The sequence below is a fragment of the Lactuca sativa genome, chromosome 5 (assembly GCF_002870075.4).
Source record: "Lactuca sativa cultivar Salinas chromosome 5, Lsat_Salinas_v11, whole genome shotgun sequence".
NCBI classification, from domain to species: Eukaryota; Viridiplantae; Streptophyta; class Magnoliopsida; order Asterales; family Asteraceae; genus Lactuca; species Lactuca sativa.
In genome coordinates, this window is record NC_056627.2 from 298,950,059 (window position 1) to 298,972,182 (window position 22,124).

The 22,124-nt window shown below is 32.6% G+C and overlaps 2 protein-coding genes across 4 annotated transcripts; one reads left to right on the forward strand and one right to left on the reverse strand.

Annotated features, from left to right (window-relative positions):
• Positions 1 to 1,364: 1,364 nt before the first annotated feature.
• LOC111892653 (protein BIG GRAIN 1-like A) lies at positions 1,365 to 2,752 on the reverse strand. The gene has a single exon (XM_023888708.3). It carries the CDS (start codon positions 2,553 to 2,555, stop codon positions 1,434 to 1,436), a length of 1,122 nt encoding a protein of 373 aa, XP_023744476.1. The 5' UTR covers positions 2,556 to 2,752; the 3' UTR covers positions 1,365 to 1,433.
• A 13,432-nt stretch (positions 2,753 to 16,184) lies between these two features.
• LOC111892616 (mechanosensitive ion channel protein 10) lies at positions 16,185 to 20,182 on the forward strand. Of its 3 annotated transcripts, XM_042895408.2 has the most exons (6): positions 16,185 to 18,185; positions 18,272 to 18,407; positions 18,659 to 18,952; positions 19,035 to 19,237; positions 19,369 to 19,456; positions 19,623 to 19,762. In XM_042895408.2, exons 1-5 carry the CDS (start codon positions 16,921 to 16,923, stop codon positions 19,448 to 19,450), a joined length of 1,980 nt encoding a protein of 659 aa, XP_042751342.1. In that variant the 5' UTR covers positions 16,185 to 16,920; the 3' UTR covers positions 19,451 to 19,456; positions 19,623 to 19,762. The 3 variants fall into 3 exon arrangements, with proteins under 3 accessions (XP_042751342.1, XP_042751341.1, XP_023744435.1); XM_042895407.2 differs by lacking the exon at positions 19,369 to 19,456 and having other exon boundaries at positions 16,221 to 18,185; positions 19,623 to 20,182; XM_023888667.3 differs by lacking the exon at positions 19,369 to 19,456 and having other exon boundaries at positions 16,561 to 18,185; positions 18,272 to 18,395; positions 19,623 to 20,182.
• The last annotated feature ends 1,942 nt before the right edge of the window (positions 20,183 to 22,124 follow it).

A 22,124-nucleotide genomic window follows, 5' to 3' on the forward strand; every position in this document is an offset into this window, starting at 1 on the left:
TATTTCTTTTAGAAATTCACATAAGGATCAAACACTAATCACATAATAAGTTTGTACTTTATGAATTGAATTAATAAATAAACTAATCATCATCAAAGTATCCATTGTTCAAAGAATCCAATATTCATGTCCATGTGCTTAGTTTAGCAGTAAAATGTAATAATCCTTGTAAGAATGTATGATGTTCAAACATGAGTATTTCATTCCTTGCTCTAGGAATGGCTGATGTCGACGGTGGTCTTTACTGTTTACCTAAATATTCAATATTGATGAGATACATATATATGTTTTGGGATATAAAAAACATAAAAGTAACTTTGTACTTTATAGGATGGTGGATTTGATTTGACAATTTAAAGATATATAATGTTAAAAAGTATGAAGTAAAGAATGGGACATGGAAAAACAAAAGAAAGAGTTGATTAATGTGTGTGTGTGTGTTATATATATTGATGCACCATGAGTGCAAAAGTTTGGAAAATCTACTTTAGAATTGATTAGGTGCAAAAGTAGAGTTTGCATGTGCGCCATCATGCACCCTTATGCTTTATTTTGACTTGTGCAAGATTCTTCATTGGACCCTTGTCCTTAATTCCAAAATAAATGGACCTTTTCTCCCATATGTATTGTGTATTAATATTCTCAATCTTAAAAGTTAAATCCTTTTCAAATAAAGTTCAATATTACTTTGTACATTTCAAAATACCCCTTTTTATCATCCATCCATCCACCAACCGTCACCACCCTCCACAAAATAAAGATCTTTTTACACGCTTAAAAAAAATATTCAGTATAAGAAAATTTATCTGTCAATACGATCTGAATGGTTGTCTAGTTCCGTTAAAGTTGACGGATTAGGATGCTCAGTGGAGAATATACATTTTCAGTCAAGTTAGAAGCCGTTATAGTTGGACGACTCTTAAAAGAAGTTGCTTAATATGTGTAGGTTGTTATGGTCATAGTCGAATGATATTTATATCTATTACTTTTAATTATAACTTTAACTTATGAAAAACAAAATTTCGATTTCCATATTAAAGTTGGTATACATATCATATAACTTCATATTTTTATAAAATTTATGGTGGATATATAGTAATAAACAATTGTTGCTTAAAATCAAGATCAACCATTAGGTTAACCTATAAAAGTAATTATTATGGTTGTAATTAAATAATGGATAAACAATAAAAATACGAACATAATTTTCAATATTAGTTTACACGTCCTCCATATTCATTCGACACGTAAATAGTAATTATATATTTAAAATAATTTGGCGCACGGGGTAATTATTTTACCCTAGAACTTTTGACGCCATGGAAGCACAAAAAAAAAAAAAACTCAAAATCAAGGCCAAAAGATAAAGAAAATCACACAACAAACGATTTTTATTTATGAAATTTGAAAATGGAAGATCAAAAAAGTAACATTTAGATCCTAATTTTTCTTAAATCTGTGGTTTCAAACACTGGAAGTTCTTGTCCATAAGCACAAGTTCCTACACCACCAGCAATCTCGAGTTCAAACAGATCATCTTCGTCTTCATCGTCATCTTCAACGTTAACCACGAAGTTTTTGTAATTGTTCATGTAATTCTTCTCTGTGAACCATCGTCTCTGATCATACTTTGGGAATGGCATTAACTTTGGATCATGGTGATCGATAGATTTTCTATCGAGAATCACGGTGTCGTTTTCAGGAAAGAATCGAACTGACCTTTTTATGCCGGCATTATTATGCTGTTTTTTGCTTATACATGACCTAGAAAACGAAGAGCAGGTAGTTGTTGTATCCTGTTTAATGGAACGTGATTTCTTCAAGGTCCTGAAATTCTGCATTGTTTCTTCGATTTTGGATTTCTTTGAAGAAGACGAAGAAGAAGAAGAAGAAGCGAAGAGTGAGTAGAGAAATGTCGAAATCCTTTTCCCTGGTGAGATCGGTTGCTTCACCTTTTTCAGATCGCCATAGATCTTCATAGCTCTTAGCTTCGTTAACTTCATGAATTTCCCTTCACGTTTTGTGGAAATCGTCGGTTTTTGAGAATCATCGAGAAAAACTGCCTCCGCTGTTTTTCGAGATATCGTGAAGGAGTTCGGCAACGATCTGTAAGTTGACGGAGTCTCTGGTTCCGACGACGCCGATGAAGTTGTAAACGTCGTCGTACTTGAATCCGAACTGAAATTTCTACAACTCTTCCGTGAAACATAACTGCTACGTTTATCATTGTTGTTGTAAGTCTCCATCCATTGATCGATCATCATCGCTCTTCTGAGACTCGGAATCTGTACTTCTTCTCCGTTTATCAAATGCGTTTGTGGAAAACGAATTTTGTTGCTCCGTTTTGGCTCAGAAGCGAAAAATATAAGCTCATGATCATCAACCTGTTGATTTTGCTGCATCTGGTGTAAGTTATCATCGTGTAATCCTCCGACGACGTCGTTTGTTTCGTCGATGGAACGGAGAATGGAGTCGAGGAGTGAGGATGAGAACGACGGAGTTTTCCTCCGATGCGGTGGCGGTTGATACCTGGGACTCCTCTCCGCCATAATCATCTGCTAATTTAACAGGTTTTGCTCCGTTGCTTTGATGATTGGACGTAATAAAGTTGGCAAAAACACAAATGAGAAAGAAGATTTGATGAACAAGTGAATCGAAGAAAAGAGAGAAAAAGAGAGAGATGATTGATGCTTTAATGGTGGGTAAAAGAGAGAGAAAAGCCAAATAGCGCGGCTTCGATTTTGGGGTGAGTGAGAGAGGGAGGGAAATATATAGTGAAGTCGAGAGTGCAGACAATTACTGACGTGGGGTGGGGGGTGATTTCTGGACAACATAAAAATTCAAAATTGTTGAGACAAAAACTGCTGTCACCATTTAAAGAATCTCCTGTTTTGCTTATTCTTTATTTATTCTTTTCTTTTTTAGAACAAAATTGTACTTCTTCCTTACAAAGTACATGGAGTAATTCATGCCTCTAACTCAAAAAATTATAAAACTTAATCTATTTTAGGATGGTAACGAAGTTTTAATCTAATTAGAAAAACACAATTAATTTTGTTTTTTTGTGCTTGGTCTGTGTGGAAGTTTCACAATTAGTTGGTGTTTGGTGAAGAAATCCTTTATTTGATAGTATTGTAGATTTATTGCCTCACCGGTTAGTGAATGGAAACTCTAATGCTAAAGCCTGAAGGTAAGTGGATCAACTCGATCCAAAATCCTATTTTAATTATTTCTTTGTAATTGTTTTTTTTCTAGTATTTGGCTAGCATTGTTTATATAATATCTTAGTTGTTGAAACAAAATATCATTACAGTTTATAAAATATTAAATTATATCATCACTGCTATCACTTTTTGTAGTAGGTTAAGCTTTTTTTTGGGAAAAAATGCTTACAAATTAGTAGTAGAATAGGTAACAAAATTTCAATTTTGTTTAAAAAACATCATTCAAGTTATTAAATTGTTCAAAAAAGCCATTTTTTAACGTTGACTATAGACTTTTTTGCTCACTTAGATCTCTCTCTCTCTCTCTCTCTCTCTCACATTTGCATGTCCGTTTTAGCCTACACACTTTTGCTAATCGGCACATATTAGTTGTCGTTTCGCTCGGTACTAGCAAAGAAAACGTAAATAACACAATTGTCCTTTTAGTCGAGGGCAATCAACATTAAGGGTGTTGTAACATCCCAAAAATCAAGGAAAATTTTTCATTTTTAAAATCCAACCACAAATCATAATTGTTTACAAAGTATTGTTTCCAAATGCAACAATCATGGATCACAATATCCCAAAATCTAATATCATAAAATTAGAAAGGGTGTGCACGATTACACCTTTGCTTTTCCCTGGTCATCTGAAGTATCTGAAACATAAAACTTAAACTGTAAGCCAAAGCTTAATGAGTTCCCCCAAATACCACACAACAAAACATATGCAAAACACATATTGAGTCCACAACCTTCTGGTTGGATACCCCTGACCCACAACCTTCTGGATGGATTGCCCTAGCCCACAACCTTTCGGTTGGATTGCCTAATACATATTGGGTCCACAACCTCTTAATTGGTTTACCCCTGGCCCACAACATTCCGGTTGGAATGCCTTGGCCCACAACATTTCAGTTAGATAGGTCTGGTTTGTTGATTGACAGCACAAAGTAGTACAATCTCAACTCAACCACACTATGTCGACATATATAACAAATAAAACACATAACCATAACCAAATAATCATGTAGATCTTAACAGGTCACTATAGCATAACAATATTCCAAATCAAAATACACAATCTAGTGGGTTGACATTGGTGCCTCCGACCTATAAGTACAGTGAGGAAAACTAACCGCATAGTGTGAAGAGATAGCATAAAAGAACAATGCTCCAAGTATCAACCCTAATGGTCACCTATATAGAAAATAGTGACCTAGACTTGATTAACAGCTCAAAATACCTAAAATATCCCTAGGTCAAACTTGGTCAAAATCATGGTCAAGGTCAACGGTCAAAACATCAACCGAGCCAACTCTAAGTACGCTCAGCATACTTAGCTACACCCAACTTAGTATGCTTCTTGACCAGATTACGGGGTCTTAACCACGTATGCACAATGTACCATCAAGTACACCCTGGTGTACATATAAAGGGTTAAAATGTAAAATACCTGGAAATCGAGGTGTTATAGGTGCCCATTGATACCCATAGTTTTTGGAAATATTACCACATCTTAGCAAACTTTTACTTTATGTCTTTTCATCTACTGATTCTCTTGAAGGAGTCAATTGTTGATTATGGTCGATCATTTTTTGACTTTCTTTCGTGGTTTGAGATTGAGGGATTTCATAAGCTGGTGGTGGATACCTGAGAAAACCACTTTAAAAAAAAGTTTTAAAATCTTAAAAGTTATATGTAATTGGAATTCAAGTAATCAGACTAAGGCTACTAAGTTACGGTCGGAGCATCTAGATCATTTGGTCAATATTGATGTTATGATTGATAATGGCATGTGAACTAAAGATGATTTGAAAGTTCAAATTGATTCTTTGAGAGTCATCGGTGAACTTGATCATATTGAGGCAAAAGATTTAGCTAGGAAAGCCAAGTTCAAGTGGGCTATTGAAGCTTATGAGAATTAGAAGTTCTTTCATGGATGTTAAAAAAGAAGGGAATTTAACTTGCAATAAAGGGCGTTTTACAAAACAGGTATTTGATTGAAGACCCTTCCTTGGTTAAAATTAAATTCTTTGAACATTTTTCGTCTCGGTTTGCCTATATGGATGGTTCTTTCCTACTCTTGGGATGGATTTCCCTAATTGGTTGTTGCATGAGCATAGTACGTTCCTAGAAGGTCCTTTTTCCTAGGAGAAAATTAAACGAGCTACTTGGGGTTGTGGTGGTGATCAAGACCCAAGGCCTGATAGTTTTATCTTTGAGTTTTTTAAAACTTTTTGGTTAACCATTGAACTTGATGTAGTACATGTAACACCCTGACTCTCAGGTACAAACTTTCAGTCTTATATTTCCATTGAAAAAGGTCGAATCGACGAGTTGGATGCCCTGACTCGTCGAGTAGACACGGTTTTGGTCGCGGGTCTTAAGTGACTGACTCGACGAGTTGGAGCTGGGGGATGAAACCCTAATTTCTGAGGTTCTGCACCCTATTTATAGGATCCTTTGCCCCCCTTAGCCTCCCCTTACAGCCCTTGTGAGTCCAAAAACCCTAAATCACTGTTTTCTCTCTATACTTGTGTGTTTAAGCTTGGAAGGTGGATCATGGTGAGAGGAGCTTGAAGATTAAAAAGCTTTGAGCAAGGAACAATTGGGGATTTGAAGTCTACCCCAGTTTAGCATCATTTGAAGGTATCAAGTCGTTACCTTGATCTCCTTCTAGTTAGATCCTTCTATATTTGAGTTTTGGGGCCATTTTAGCATGTTAGTGTTTCATTTCAGGTGATGAACCAAGATCTGAGGTTGCAACTTCAGATCTAGGCTCATCTTGGTCCTTATAATCATAAAGTTTCAGCCTTTAGCATGATAGTGCATTTCCCTTGCCTAGAATCTCTTCTTTAGCTTGATTTGGTTCATTATCACCTTGTATGTACGTAAAGTTTGCACCTTTACGTAAGAAGTATGCCTTAGGAGCCTAGATCTACATTATAGAGCCTTGGAATGGCCTAAAAAGCATCAGAATGGATAAAGGACTAAAGGGACTTGACGAGTTGCATGGTCAACTCGGCAAGTCCGATGAAGATTGTCGTGAAAGGATTTATGCATGGGCTCGACGAGTCGGTTAGGGTTTCCCCGACTTCTGGACACGCATAGACTCGACGAGTTGGTCGAAAAGTCAGCGAGTCAGTGAGGGTTTCTATGACCTTCTGAATTCTTAAGGAACTCGACGAGTTGCTAGCTGCACTCGACGAGTTGGGTCAACATGGACTGTTGACTTGGACAGTTGACTTTGACTTGGACCAAGGGTTGACCAGTTTGACCTTTGGAGGTATTTTAGTAATTTAGGGATTAATGGAAGGAAGTCACCGGTGATTGTAGGTGTTGGATTAGGAGCTGCAATTGGAGGAGTCTGATTTATCGATTCGAGCTACTTGAGAGGTGAGTTCTCCTCACTATATCAACAGGGTCTACGGCACCAAGACCGACCCTTTATGATTTACATCATGGTTTAGGATGGTTGCTATGCTAGTAATCTGTTAGATTGATATCCTGGTTGTAGGATGGTTGCTATATTAGAGATGGGTTAGATCGGTATCCTAGTTATAGGATGGTTACTATGATAGCGATATGTTAGATCTGTATGACTATATGTTATTGCATTCTAGGCTATGATATTTATGTGCACATGTTTGTTGGTTTGGGGTAAGGATTGAGGCAGGTCGTGTTGTGTGCAGTAGGCCAAGACACCCTGGGCGGACCGGGTAGACTGCAGGCCCGAGTCGGGCAAATCTAGTCAGGCCGAAGGCTCAACGAGTGGTCCGGATAGGCTGAATGCCCCGAGGAGGGTGGTCCAGACGTGCCAAGGGCTCAGAGAGCGGTCTAGAAAGATTGAGGACTGGAATTCAGTCTAGCCAGACTGATGGCTCATTATGCATGTTGTATTGTTTGCTTATATGTTTATATGATATGGTTATATATGTATGGCGTTGGTATTTTGGGGGTAACTCACAAAGCCTTCGAGCTTACATTTATTGATTATTATTTCACGTACTTCTGATGATCGCGGGAATGCGAAGGCGTGATCGTACAACTACTCACACTTTATGATTTTATGTTTTGATTCTGGGATACTCTGATAGTATACTATCTTGAAAACAAGTTTTGTAATAACCATGGATTTTGAAATGTTTTAAAAAGTTTAAATTTGGCATGATTATGGATGTTACAGTACGTTTTGTACATGAGTTTTTTTTATTCGACCTATATGTCGAAAGGTTGTAATCCTTCTTCCATTGCCTTAATTCCTAAGGTCAACGAAGCGAAATTTGTTACATTTTTAAGACCAATTATTTTAATTAGTTGCTAATATAAAATTATTGGTAAGCTTTTAGCTAATCGATTAAGCTTAGTTATTATGATTTGTGTTAGTAGGGAGCAATATGCATTTATTAAAGGTATAAACATTCTTAGTGAGGTACTTATGTTGAATAAGGGGATGAATTTGTACTTAAAACGTGAAAAACAACTTCTTGTGTTTAAAGTTGACTTCAAGAACGCCTATGCCTAGTTACATTGGGATTTCCTTGATGTAATAATGAAGAAAATGTGATTTGGTTATAAATTGAGGCGATGGTTTTAAGAAAATTTAGCGCTAATCCTAGGAAGGAGTTTAAGTGGTCGGTATGCTATTTAAAAAGAACTTCAAATATAGCCTTATGTTTCTAAAGGCAAAAGGTTGTCCCAAAAGGCTTCATTGATGCTGAAATGAGAGGGGGTTGTGTATATTTTTGGGAAAATCACAAAATGTTATGTGTTCACAATTAAAGAACAACCATAAGTTGGATGTCAATATTACAAAAGAGTGTTGTTCTTTCAACAACCAAAGTGGAGTATATGGCTATAGTAGACACTAGCAATGAGCTTATTTGGTTGAATAACTCTCAATTAGATTTAGGCATGAAATAAGAAGATTGTGTCCTATATTGTGGTAACCAAAGCACTCTTCACCCAACGAAGAATTTGATGTCTCCTAAAAGAACCAAACAAATCAAGATGAAGTATCACTTTATCCAAGAATTAATAAGGAATGATACTATGAATCTGAAAAAGATCCTAGGTACAGAGATTCTAGTAAATATGTTTACCAATGCAGTGGCGATAAAAAAGTTGAAGTTATGTATGGCTTCGACTCGCCTCTCGAAGAATGTTGGATAAAAAAGTTGAGGTTATATATATATATATATATATATATATATATATATATATATATATATATATATATATATATATATATATATATAGAGAGAGAGAGAGAGAGAGAGAGAGATAGGTTATTTTGTTTTCACTATCTATTGTGTGCATGTATGACTGATTCTGGACCAATCATTTTAGTTATTTTACGAAAGTAATTAATGCATATTACATGTTGAAGATATAATGGATACTAATGACATCTTCAGCATTTAATATGCATTAATTACTTTCTTAAAATAACTATAATGATTGTTCCAGAATCAATCATAGATGCACACAATAGATAATGAAAACATTTGAACCTAACTCTCTCTCTCTCTCTCTATATATATATATATATATATACACATAAAGAGAGAGAGAGAGAGAGAGAGAGAAAGAAAGAGAAAGAGAGATGAGGGCTACATAACTTAGATAACAATAGTCTGTTAGACCATCCTCTAAGTAGGAAATTGTTGAGTTGTGAAGTATGATTCTCTCTTTGACTTCATAGCCGCTAACGAAGTCGCTTGGCGAAGTTGTTTCTGCATACTTCGACCAAGAGCAAAGTTGTTTGGTGGAGATTTTTTAGAGTCGCTTCTAGTAAAAGTTTTAGAGGGGCAAAGTTGTAGGTTGTGGCCAAGTCTAAAACACAACTAGAGTTAGAAGCGAAATTTGAAGACTTGGCATCGAAGTGCAAGTGCAGAGAGCGAAGTTTATCACATGTGCTTTGCCTACAATGTACATCATGATTTGAATTTCAGTGATCTGAAGCATTCCTAGACACTGACATGACGACCAAGTTTGCCATCATGGGCCAACTTATGTCGGCGATGCCATAGGTCTATAGGATACAGTCGAAAAGAAATCAAATAAAACATTTACCATAAATACTTAACTAGATCTCCTAGTTTAACCGTAACACTAATATAGAAAGTGTGTATTTAAGATTATCAATAGAATGGATATAGCTAGATTACTTGATCAAGTGATACATTTTAAATCTTTTTGTGTCTTTATTGTTCTTTGTCATCTTTATTATCCTGTTTGTATTTGTTGAAATCCTTAAATATATTATATTGTTCGTTTATATTTGATTTATTAGATAAATAGACATGTTAGAATTAGATTTGGAATAGGATTACATGATTCTTCAATAAATATACATAACACTAATGAAAATTGAAAGGGCAATGAAATCAATCTAAACACTTTCTCACAATAGATACGTATCTAGAATAATAACGATGATTGAAAGCAATGAGATAATCATAGATACGTGATATTACTCACAACTGAGAGAATGTTAACCATCAAGTTAGTTCAATTCTCTAAAGAAATTCAAAGATCCAATGTAGGAGTGTGGCGTATGTGTTATAAAAATTGAGGGATCTTATTTTATATATATATATATATATATATATATATATATATATATATATATATATATATATATATATATATATATATATATATATATATATATGTATATATATATATATATATATATATATATATATATATATATATATATATATATATATATATAATATTGTCTTGTATTCATATGAGACTATTAAATGTGATATAACACACTTGAGAAATATGTGGCATGTTGTCGGTCTTCTATCATGCTAGACATGTGTAAGTTCTGGATTTACAGGTGAACTTGGGTCCTTTGTTAATTCCACTACCCTCCATTGTTGGTTTGTTTGTGTATCCATATTTGGTTTATTTCGAAGTTATACCATTAATAAAAGATAAGATACACACTCATCATGAAATGGAATGTTTAATTGAGTTGACATTTATGTATATTAGAATATCCAACCGTATATTTAAACAATATGGGAAAATATCGTTTTAAAAACCTTTCATATTTATTTTTTACTTTTAAATTTTTATTTTAATCAATTCGTCTAACACATGAATATCTAACCTAGTGATATAATAAAAAATAATAGACAAAAATATCCCAATTTGTTTAGCTTGCTCCAAAAATTAACCCAAAATTAAGAAAATTTCACATATAACCATCAACTTTTCAGTGTCGACCACGAAATTGTTTTTCGTACAATGAAATTGTTCACATGTTATGAAAACCATTAACTTTTGTAAAGTTTTTTTTTTTTTTAAAGTTTTTTGTAGTAAGGATCTTCAAATACCATTTTCAGAGTAAACGATGTCTTGGTTTGGGAGTGATGTTACAAAAATCTGATGTAAAAACGAGACAAAACAGACAAAGCCCACCTTATACATGGTGGGCCTCAAAGCCTGGGCGGCGGTTATTGGAGTATTTTTCTTATATTTTGGCTAATGTTTAAGAAAAATGGTTATATTGTTTATTTTTTCTATAAAATAAAACAGATGATAAAATGAACAAAATAATTTTTATCTTTTCTAGTTCTTTAGAAAAAAAAATGTTGCAGATGATGATTAACATAACAGATTGTATTAAGTATTAAGAAGTGGAGAGTGGGTCAGTGTCAATCTTAATTAGGATTAAAGTTGTAAAGCTAGCAACGGTAATGGTACCTTTGTAGATGCCAGCAAGTGTGATTAATAGACAAGTACAAAACTTATGATGAAGTGGAGTGGTAGAAAGTCGAAGCCAAAGGTTAGCATCTACAACTACAAGACTCCAACCCAAAAGGTATCGTAGCACACATCACCCAATGTAGGCTGCCTTTTTGCACATACAAGGATGCTACATTCTATATTTATTTAAGCAAAAGCATATGGATTATATCTTAAACTTTTAGTTCGGTGGTATTTATCAAAGGTATCCAAATCAACTCCAAAAACTGTCTGTTATATATATATATATATATATATATATATATATATATATATATATATATATATATATATATATATATATATATATATATATATATATATATATATATATATATATATATATAGAGAGAGAGAGAGAGAGAGAGAGAGAGAGAGGTGAGTTCAATTGAGAAAAAAAAGGTTGAGAATGGAGGAATCATTCTCAGCCACTCATTTATTCTAAACATAAAAAGACACGGTGACAAAGTTGTAAATATAATAATAATCTTCAATCTCAAATACGCAATTGTAATCGATCGTTCATCATCCAAATTTCTCCTCCAACCTTCAACAATCATCCAGATTTCTTCAATTAAATCATCATCAACATCATCCAGTGCTAATCAATCATCGATCTTCGTCAATAACATGTTTATCAACACGATTCAACAGTTAACAACAAAAATTCATTTTTGGTTCTTTTAATCCAACTTTCAATTCTGCTTGAATACGATCAGATCTTCAACATCTACGATTAATTATATACTCCCAACGTAATTAGATCAACATCATCGATAATCAACAAAAAAATCCACTTCATATCATTCATTCAACATCGATTATCAAATAAAACTTCAAAATTGAGGTTAGAAAAAGATCAAATCGTTTTTTTTTTTTGAAAAATTTCATATAATTCTCTATCAATCTACTATTTTGTCAGATTTAAATAGTTAAAGTATTATGTTTTTAACATTTTTAAAAAAGTTAAATTGTATGCACTCCAACTGTTTGATGAAATGTATAAACTAAATTACCACGTTATATTCATATATGAATATGTTTTCTCACCTGAATCAGTATATGATTATTAAAACAAAATAACAAATATGCAAGTCTGTATGTTATTCATATGTGAATAACATATAAAAATTATATATATTTGTGAAAATACCTAATAATATTAATATTTGAATATACTGTGTAATATTCATAAGTGAATATATCATCTAATATTCATAAGTGAATATACTATGTAATATTCACATTTGATATACCATGTAATACTACGTAATATTCAGATATGAAAATATTATCTAATATTCATAAGTGAATATATCATCTAATATTCACAAGTGAATAAACTATGTAATATTAACAAGTGAATGCATCGTCTAATATTTAAATATGAATATACTATGTTTATTATATGTTATATTCATATATGAACGATACTTAAATTGTAAAAAAAAAAATAATCATAGTTTTTATTCATAAGTGAATAATGAATGTACTGTAGTAAAAACCTGATTCATTGTTATTCACTTATGAATAACGATAGCTGAAAATATAAAAAAAATAAATTTTTTATTTTATCTTAAAATTATATAAATATGGATGTCTATTTGTAGAGAATAAAAAATTATGAATTTTGGTATATTTAAAATCATTTTTCGATAAAAATAGCTTCTTAAAAATAAAAAAAATAATAAAAAACGAAAAAACTATGTTTTTGTATATATTAAGGTAATGTTTAGCATAATTTAAGGAAACATGTTTTGCTGGAAAACACATGTCTATTTATTTCCCATTTATGCTGGTACGACCGAGGCTTTTGCGGCAAAGATAAATGAGTGGCTGAAAATGATTCCCCCATTTTCAACATTTTTTTTCTCAATTGAACCTTATATATATATATATATATATATATATATATATATATATATATATATATATATATATATATATATATATATATATATATAGTTAGGTTATTTTGTTTTCACTATCTATTGTGTACATGTATGATTGATTCTGGACCAATCATTTTAGTTATTTTAAGAAAGTAATTAATGCATATTACATGTTGAAGATATAATGGATATTAATTACATCTTCAACATTTAATATGTATTAATTACTTTCTTAAATAATTAAAATGATTGGTTCAAAATCAATCATATATGTACACAATAGATGGTAAAAACATTTGAACCTATATATATATATATATATATATATATATATATATATATATATATATATATATATATATATATATATATATATATATTGATGACGATGTGTTGAATATGATTATAAAAGTGCGTTAGAAAGTTAGGAAACATTTTTATGCATATTATTAATGATCATTTTTTACGAATAAAATAAATAAGACTTTTTAATTTTGTAAGAATACAGCCAAACATTTTTTTTTACATATTACAAGTGTTTCATTGTTTCTAAAGCAAACAATATTATTATATAATATTAATTTTGGTTTATAAATCTATATAACTAATAATTATTTATTTGTTAGGTGAGGATAAATAAATTACAAAATCTGTTGATACGGTTGTTTCAAAATTATAATAAAGACATCAGAATTGTTAAACTATATTTATATTTAATTGTATAATATATATTTTGTTTCAAATAAAGACATTTTAATTGTCAAAAATATACTTATATTTAATCGTATAAGATAATTACCAAAATTAAAGATATGATTTATTTATTTTACAGGGTATTTAAGTCAATTTGTTAAATTTAAAAGAGTTTATTTTTTGTTAAATGCTAGTTGAAGTGGATTTGGGGTTTGAAACTTTTTGTTTAACCCAAAAGCTAAAACCTTTTAATGTTGAACAAAGTTTTTTTTAAGTTTTATTTTAAAAGCTATAAGCTATAAGCTATAAACTAAAAGTTCCTAAAACGGCATTCAGAATAAGTCAGTGTTGTATCAATAAATGATGTTTTCTAGAATAATTATGTGTACATAAAATCTGTTTGAATTACCGTATTACTAGATTTTTTGTTAAATGCTAGTTGAAGTATTTTTGGGTTTGAAACGCTTTGTTTAACCCAAAAGCTAAAAAGTATTTACCATCGAACAATTTTTTTTCCGAGTTTTTTCTTAAAAGCTATAAGCTAAAAGTTCCTAAAAACTATATTCCGAATAAGCAAGTGTTATATGAATAAATGATGTTTTCTTGAATAATTATGTGTACATAAAATCTATTTGAATTATCAAATGAACATCATGAATTACTAGATTTTCATTTTACTCTCGTTTAGAAGTGACAGGACCATATACAAATTTTTAGTTCCCTCTAAAAATTTCCTCCATTCCATGATTTATATATTATTTTTTCGGATTTCTTTATTTACATTATATCAGTTCACCATTTTTATCATAACAACGAGGAGTTTCTCGCTAGGTAGAAGTACACAACCAAGTAATATAGTTCTTCTATGATTGTCAATACAAACAGATTTCCCAAATTGCATGTCAAATGAATTCACTTTGTATGTAGTATCGAATACCGCAAAATCTCTGTATTTTTGGGTGAGCATGACACCAAAATTATGTTATAGCCTATTTCACTATCATGTGTAAATACATATTGAAAATTAAGATTTTCACTTTTAGCATTTTTACAATACTCCAAAAGCTCCCTTGCATCATTCTAAATGTAGTTTATGATTTTTAGTAAAAAGGTTATAGACATCCTTCTTACGAAATAAAAGTTTCCATGTCTCACATTCATTACAAGCTAAATCACCCCCATAATTTGTGTAACAGGCAACCCCCATTCTTTTAATAAACGTATACGTTTTTCATTCTTTAATGTAATATTACAGTAAGATGGTAAAAATCGAACCTCTTGAGTAGACAACACAACATGATTACGCTCCACAACAAACTTGGTAACTTGCTACTCTTTGGATAAAAATTCGTTAATTCTTCTCAATGTTATACACATGTGGGCCTTGTATTCACATCTTGTATAACCTTGGTTTCTTGGTTTTCTTGTGAAATCTTTTTTAAACTCCGACTTTCCTTCACGGTGACAAAAAAAAGTCACGTCTTTTCCTTTCTCCCGTTTTCGTGTTCACAAACCTTCCTTTTCGAACCGAAAATCTATTATTTCTCACATAATTTTGATAATAAAAAAAAAAACAAGAGTCTCTTCTTCACTTAGAAAACATTGACCAACGAACAGTTCATCAAAAACTGCATTGTTGTTTTGACTTTGTTCTTCTTCAATAACAATTTTTCATATTGAACATCTATCGAGTTTTCTTCAACATGAACCTCATTTAGATCCAAAAAAATACGTTCTTTCATATGTAATGCTTGCCAAATGCTTTCTAAATCCTCCATGGTTATTTGATAAAAGTGACCAAGTGATCACCAAAAAAAATAAAGAAATCCAAAAATATTGATATATAAATCATGGAATGGAGGGAAATTTAAGAGGTAACTAAAAACCCATAATTTAGTGCTACAGCATACGTTTTAGTAGGAAAGATTACAAGGAAATAATAAAAGTGAAAATCTGAAGAAAAAAAAAACAATTATAATACACGTCTAATATTTACCATGTCTAATATTTACTATAATATAATTAAAATTTGTTACATGTGCGCTAACCATCATTCCTAGGAAGGCAAAAATTACCCCAAACTCTATTGAAATCTTGAGTACCACATGAAGTTCCAGTTTTATTCATTACCCATCGATCTCCGGTTATTTCCCACAGCAATACATCATTTCAAAGAACGATTTATATAAGCCAACATTAATTACGAATTTTACACGTTTGGAGCTCAAGAACAATCCCTCCAATGGATGAGTTGATTTCCCCCCACTCTAACTAAGTAAGTTGTTGTACAACTATGAGAGAGTAAATTGTCCAAACAAATTCTTCTAACTTGCTCCTAAAACCCTAGCCACTTTTTATGTGTGTGTAATAGGTTTAATTTGAGATCATTTATCTACGTATGAGAATGGTTTCAATGAACACCATGTGATGTGATGTCAGATGTGGCCTCTATTTATAGGAGAGATTAGCTAGAGAGTTGATCGTTGTTATTTAACTAGTGATATGAGGTGTTGGAAACCACGTTGTGTTTTCATTTGACTTATAAAAGAAAGAATTGCTCAATAATTTTACTTTACTTTCTGCTAATCTCTATACCAAATTAATTGTTAACAAGTATGTGGCTGGCTACCTGTGATGTTTTCCATTTATCAGCAGTTGGTCTTTTACAACGTCTGTTAATTCTGTGTTAGGTTTAGGATGATATTACTATGAAGTCTGAAGTCAATTCTTCTTCAAATCGGAAAATTGCAAATTTACTGGTTGTTGATAGACTTACTGATTTGGTTTCAAATTTAAAGGTATGTTATCTGTTAAGAACATAACAAATTGTAAAAACCTGTTATTTAAGCTCGAACCTGTTTTTTTGAACTGATATAAGATCAAATTAATCTGATCTCTAAGCCGCCTCTAACATAAACCAAAATTCAATACTTGCATGAACGTCGATCCTACGAAATATAGTCAACTTTGACACAAAGCTCCACCAAACAAACATAACTTCCTCCAAAGACAACCACTAATTTTATTATTTCGTCTCTATAGAATTGTCAGCAAAATGTCCAGATTTGACCCACTTTCTCATGGTAAACCTTTCAATAATTGCAACTTGAACACTTGTTCCCTGTCTTCTTCTCTAGATCTACACAAGTCCAATTGTTTTTTTAAAACTAATCGCACCATTTAGATAAAAACATTGAATACATCATCTTTTAATTGATTGGTTGAACCTACACCTTCTTTTCACTTGTATCATTGTCTTTATCTTGGTCAATCTAGTATTGTGGTGTTCATAAAAACAAAAAGAGAAAAAGAAAGAAAACATTTTATTCGAATTGGGTTTCGGAATTTTTAAGAATAGTGTTCATGGAAAAAGAGGCAGATGGTGATGAGGTGGTAGTAGAGATTACAGCTGTTGAAGCGAAGTCGAAAAATGGGGAGCTTGAGGGCATTGAGCCACCACCTGTTTCTGTTTCTACTATTATTCAGCCTCTTCAAATTCAATCAAATCAAGATCCGAATCTTATTTCATCAATAGCACAATCCCCCTACCCAAAGCCAAAATCAAGACTCGTTGAGCCACCATTTCCAACCAATCGGAAGATCGCAAATGAGAAAATAACTCCAACTGCTTCCCCTTCTTCTCAAAAACCAAAAACCCCAAAAACGTCGACCCCAATAACACCTAAAACACCATTAATCGCATCACCACAAGAACAAGACGCCGACGACGACGACGATGATGCGTATTTCACTAAAGTTCTTCAATCCAAGAAAAAGAAACGACCCAAGAAAATGAAGGTTTTGGTTTCAATCGAGTTCAGTTTATTCGTTTGCGTAACGATAATTTTAATTTTAAGTAGAACTGTGGATAAACTAAAGAATTCCGAGATTTGGAGTTTAGGATTATGGAAATGGTGTGTTTTGGTAATGGCGATTTTCTGTGGTCGTTTATTTTCCGAGTGGTTTACGAATGGTGTGGTTTTCTTAATAGAACGTGAATTCTTACTTAAAAAGAAAGTTTTATACTTTGTTTACAGCTTACAAAAAAGTGTTCGGGTTTTCATCTGGTTAGGTTTGATTCTATTAACATGGGGTTTGTTAATTAATCGAGGTGTTCATAGATCAAGAAACACAACCAAAGTTCTAAATTATATCACTAGAGGGATTGCTTCTACACTCGTGGGTTCTGGTGCATGGATTTTAAAGACTCTTTTTGTAAAATTCTTAGCTTCTAAATTTCACGTGAAGATATTTTTTGATAGGATTCAAGAATCTATCTTCCATCAATATGTTCTTCAGACGCTTTCAGGGCCTCCATTGATGGATGATTTTGAAATGAGTTTTAAAAATTCTACAGAAAGGGTAGTAGAAGAAAAGAAGGAGGAAAAGGTTCTTGATGTGAAAAAGCTGAATAAAATGAAACGTAGGAAGGTGTCTGCTTGGACAATGAAAGGGTTGATTAAAGTTATAAGAAAATCGGGATTCTCTACACTTTCTAATGCACTTGAGGAAAGTGAAGATGTTGTGGGAAAAGATGAACAAAAGGATGATGGGAAAATTACTTGTGAGTGGGAAGCTGTCAATGTTGGTTATGCAATATTTGCAAATGTAGCTCCACATGGAGAGAAGTAAGATTAGTCTTAATTCTTAATTCTTAATTCATAATCCTGTTTCTTGATGAATGTTATGTTTAATTGTTGTTATATAAAATTAGGTACATCAAAGAGGAGGATCTTTTGCGTTTTATGAACAACGATGATGTGAAGAAAGTGCTTCCATTGTTTGAAGGAGCAGCGGAAACTGGAAAGATCAAGAAGAAATCGTTTAATTTTTGGGTGGTAATTAAATTAGTAATTACTCAATTCAACTTTTCACCATTAAATTTGAATGATAATTACAAAAATGACCAAATTGGGTGATCCTATTCAACAAATTGAACCGACTTTTTGACCTTTTAACAAAATGAACGTCTTTTTCACAATGGGTCAATTGCCAAAGTATTTTTATTGATGGTCATTTTGTTGAAAAGTTAAAAAAAGTGGTCATGTTGTAGATCAAAGAAAACCTTATGTTCTCTTGGAATTGTATCTTGATTTGTTAGGTGAATGTGTATAAGGAGCGAAAATTTCTGGCACTTTCTCTAAAGGATACAAAAACAGCCATAGAGGAGCTAAACAAGCTTGTTTCAGGGTTCACAGTATTTGTACTTATAATAATATGGTTCCTTTTAATGGGTATTGCTTCAACGGAAGTGTTGCTTTTCATCTCATCCCAGCTTTTGCTTGGGATTTTCATGTTTGGGAACTCTGCTAAGACAGCATTCGAAGCCATAATATTTGTGTTTGTAATGCACCCATTTGATGTAGGTGATCGTTGTGTTATTGATGGTGTTCAGGTAATTAACTCATTTGCCCTAATCTAGTTGCAAGAATTTGGTCTCAAAACGGATTCAAATGTTTATGTGTAAACATCTGTAGGTCGTTGTAGAAGAAGTAAACATTTTGACAACTGTGTTCTTGAGATATGATAATGAGAAGATTTACTACCCGAATTCAATCTTGGCTACAAAAGCCATAAGCAATTTCAATCGAAGCCCAGAAATGAGTGATTCTGTGGAGTTTGATGTTGATGTTTCCACTTCAATCGAGAACATCTTGGCTCTAAAAGCTAAAATTAAAACGTATGTCATACTCTACTTCTCTATCTCTTGTATTAGGGTACTGTAATGTAATCTATCGAATTTTGCTTTTTCTACATCAACACGCAAAGAATTGTTGCAACTACGTATTCAGGACTAGATAATGTATGTAGGAAACAAGGAATGAAGGTAGATGTTTTGGGGATTGACAATGGGGGAAGAATTTCAGATCTAACTTATCAATTGCAGACCTAATCGATGGTGTGTGTTCTGTGAACTACATTTTATTAAAAACTATTCAGATTCTTAAGGCCAAAACTATTTTTAAAAATCAATAGCTGTTCGCTCGTACAATTACAGTATCATCCATAGGTTAGGGTTTGATTTATGTTTAATGTTGACATGAATTTGTGATTTAATTTCTCAGGTACATAGATAGCAAACCCCGACTATGGCGCCCAAAGCACAGTGTTAGGGTTAGGGAGATCGAGGATGTGAACAAGATGAAAATGAGCCTCTACGTAACTCATACGATTAACTTTCAGAACCACGAAGAGAAAAGCGAAAGAAGATCAAACCTCGTGCTGGAGCTGAAGAACATCTTCGAAGAACTTGGAATCAAGTATCATCTTCTTCCTCAAGAAGTTCTGATTAGATATGTCGGCTCTGCATCGCCACCAGCCACCACCGCCACACGGTTGTCGTGATCGAATCCCGGGTAGAATTTGCATCAGGTTTTGTTGTTCCTTTGCCTTCGTTTTTCATCTTTTGATTTAAAATGTAACTGCCATTGCCATTGGTATTCTGGAGCTATAGCTAACTAACGAGATCGAAGTTTCTTTGAATTGTACAGAACATGCTAATATATTTGCATGAGTAGATAAAGTATGCAATTCATACAACATAATTTCTTTTTACAATTTAATGCAATATAATAACTATTTTTTGATATTGTATGTAAAATGGTAAGAGAATTGAGTTATTCAATTTTTTTTTTTTTTGAGATAAGGCATCTTAAGCACTTCTTGCACGAATAATTTGAAAATAGTTAAACAAAACAGGTTTTCATATTCAAAGTCATTTTAGTTTAGTAATTTATGGAAAATTACAGACCCAAACATCATAAAACATCATATTTCATAAGGCTATCCGATATGGGTATATGTGGAGACATAACCACCTCATCAAAACTCTCTTCAACCAACGCTATAACTAGGGATGTTATTCGGGTCAGAACCGAACCGAACCGACCTGAACCCGAATAAACCGAAAACCGAATAAGGGTAATTATATGAACCGAAAACCGAACCAAATAAGCAATACGGGTTCGGATCGGTTCGGGTATTATTCGATTCGGTTCGGTTCCAGCCCGAATAACCCAAATAACATGTACAAGATGATTAAGGAGCCGAATAACCCAAATAACATTTACAATGTGATTATAAATATTGTATTTTGTATGACTTTTGTAGCTTATGATAAACACAAATAATACGGATTAACTATTCTTGATATATAAAATGTAAAATCCAACCACCACATTATTAAGATATAGTTATTAAGCAACATATTAAACACTAAACATTAAACATCTAAAACAACCAAAAATCTATCTCTAAGTATATAAGTTAAACATTAAACATTACGTGGGTATTTTGGGTAACGATCGATAGAACACAAGACCAAATAAGCAATTGTGCAAATGGAAAAAAATGTGACTTTTCATATTCTGTTCGGTCCTTTTGGACCGAATAAGCCCTTATTCGGGTAACCCGGATCGAATAACCCGAAAACCGAATAAGCCTTATATAGTTACCCGAAAACCGAATCGAATTGTTTATTCGGGTCTAATTCGGTTCGGTTCGGTTTTCGGTTCGGTTCGGGTTTTCAGGCCAAATTCTCATCCCTAGCTATAACAGTCAAAAGGGCGGTGTTCAAGCATAAAGATACGAGACTCAAAGAAGAAGAGAGAAGAAGAAGAACAAGACAACTACAGAAAAATAGGATGACTCACGCGTGAATTAGCCCTTCCACGTCGGATTCTACGCCTAGAATCATCTCCATACCGGGAGGCCTAAACATTTGAGCAAGTGTCCACAACTAATTCTATCACATATGTAAAAGTGTCATTACATTATACATCCTCTCAAAAGTCTCATCAAAACTACTAGCCTTCACAACTCTATTTACTCTTGATATACATCAAAAATAGTAGGATAGACAATGGATGTCTTGTTGGTTAATTCCTAGGTTAACCTGAATATGGAGAAAGAACAAGTTGTCCGCCCAATTTCCAAGGTCAAGCTCCTAAGACAAATTTTAAACTCTGATAATATAAGTTCTCACATTGGAGATAAAATCATTTAAAAGCCAACAAATTTTAATCATTTAAGAGCGAACAAATTTCATAAATAAGGAATGTAATGTGAGGATATAACTATTTCAAACCCAAGTTAATCACATAACCCAACTAACAAATTATAACAAAAGCCTAGGCTTAATATATAGTAAACTTCGTACACTTATTGCCAAATGAGCTCACCATAGTATAGCACAAAGCACATATACATCTTATTGTTCATTAAAACATTAGGTTCTAGTGTGTTATTTCATTATACCACATGTGGGAATTGGGATACCTAGTCCTCATACATAAATGACACGCTCTAGAATGTCATCATTAACCATTAGGCAATTTCGGGATCATTAGTCCAAGTGAGCTTACAAGCCAAACCCGTCGTACATGAATGCACGTGTAAATGATGGAAACCCGTTTTCAAAACATTCATCCAATAATTCTTTGAAAACAATTATCTTTTCAAGATATAAGACATGAATACAGATAATTATCATACATAGTCACATTGCACATATAGTAAAATACAAGTAAAAACATGTCAAAACACAAAATACACATGTAGATATGTAC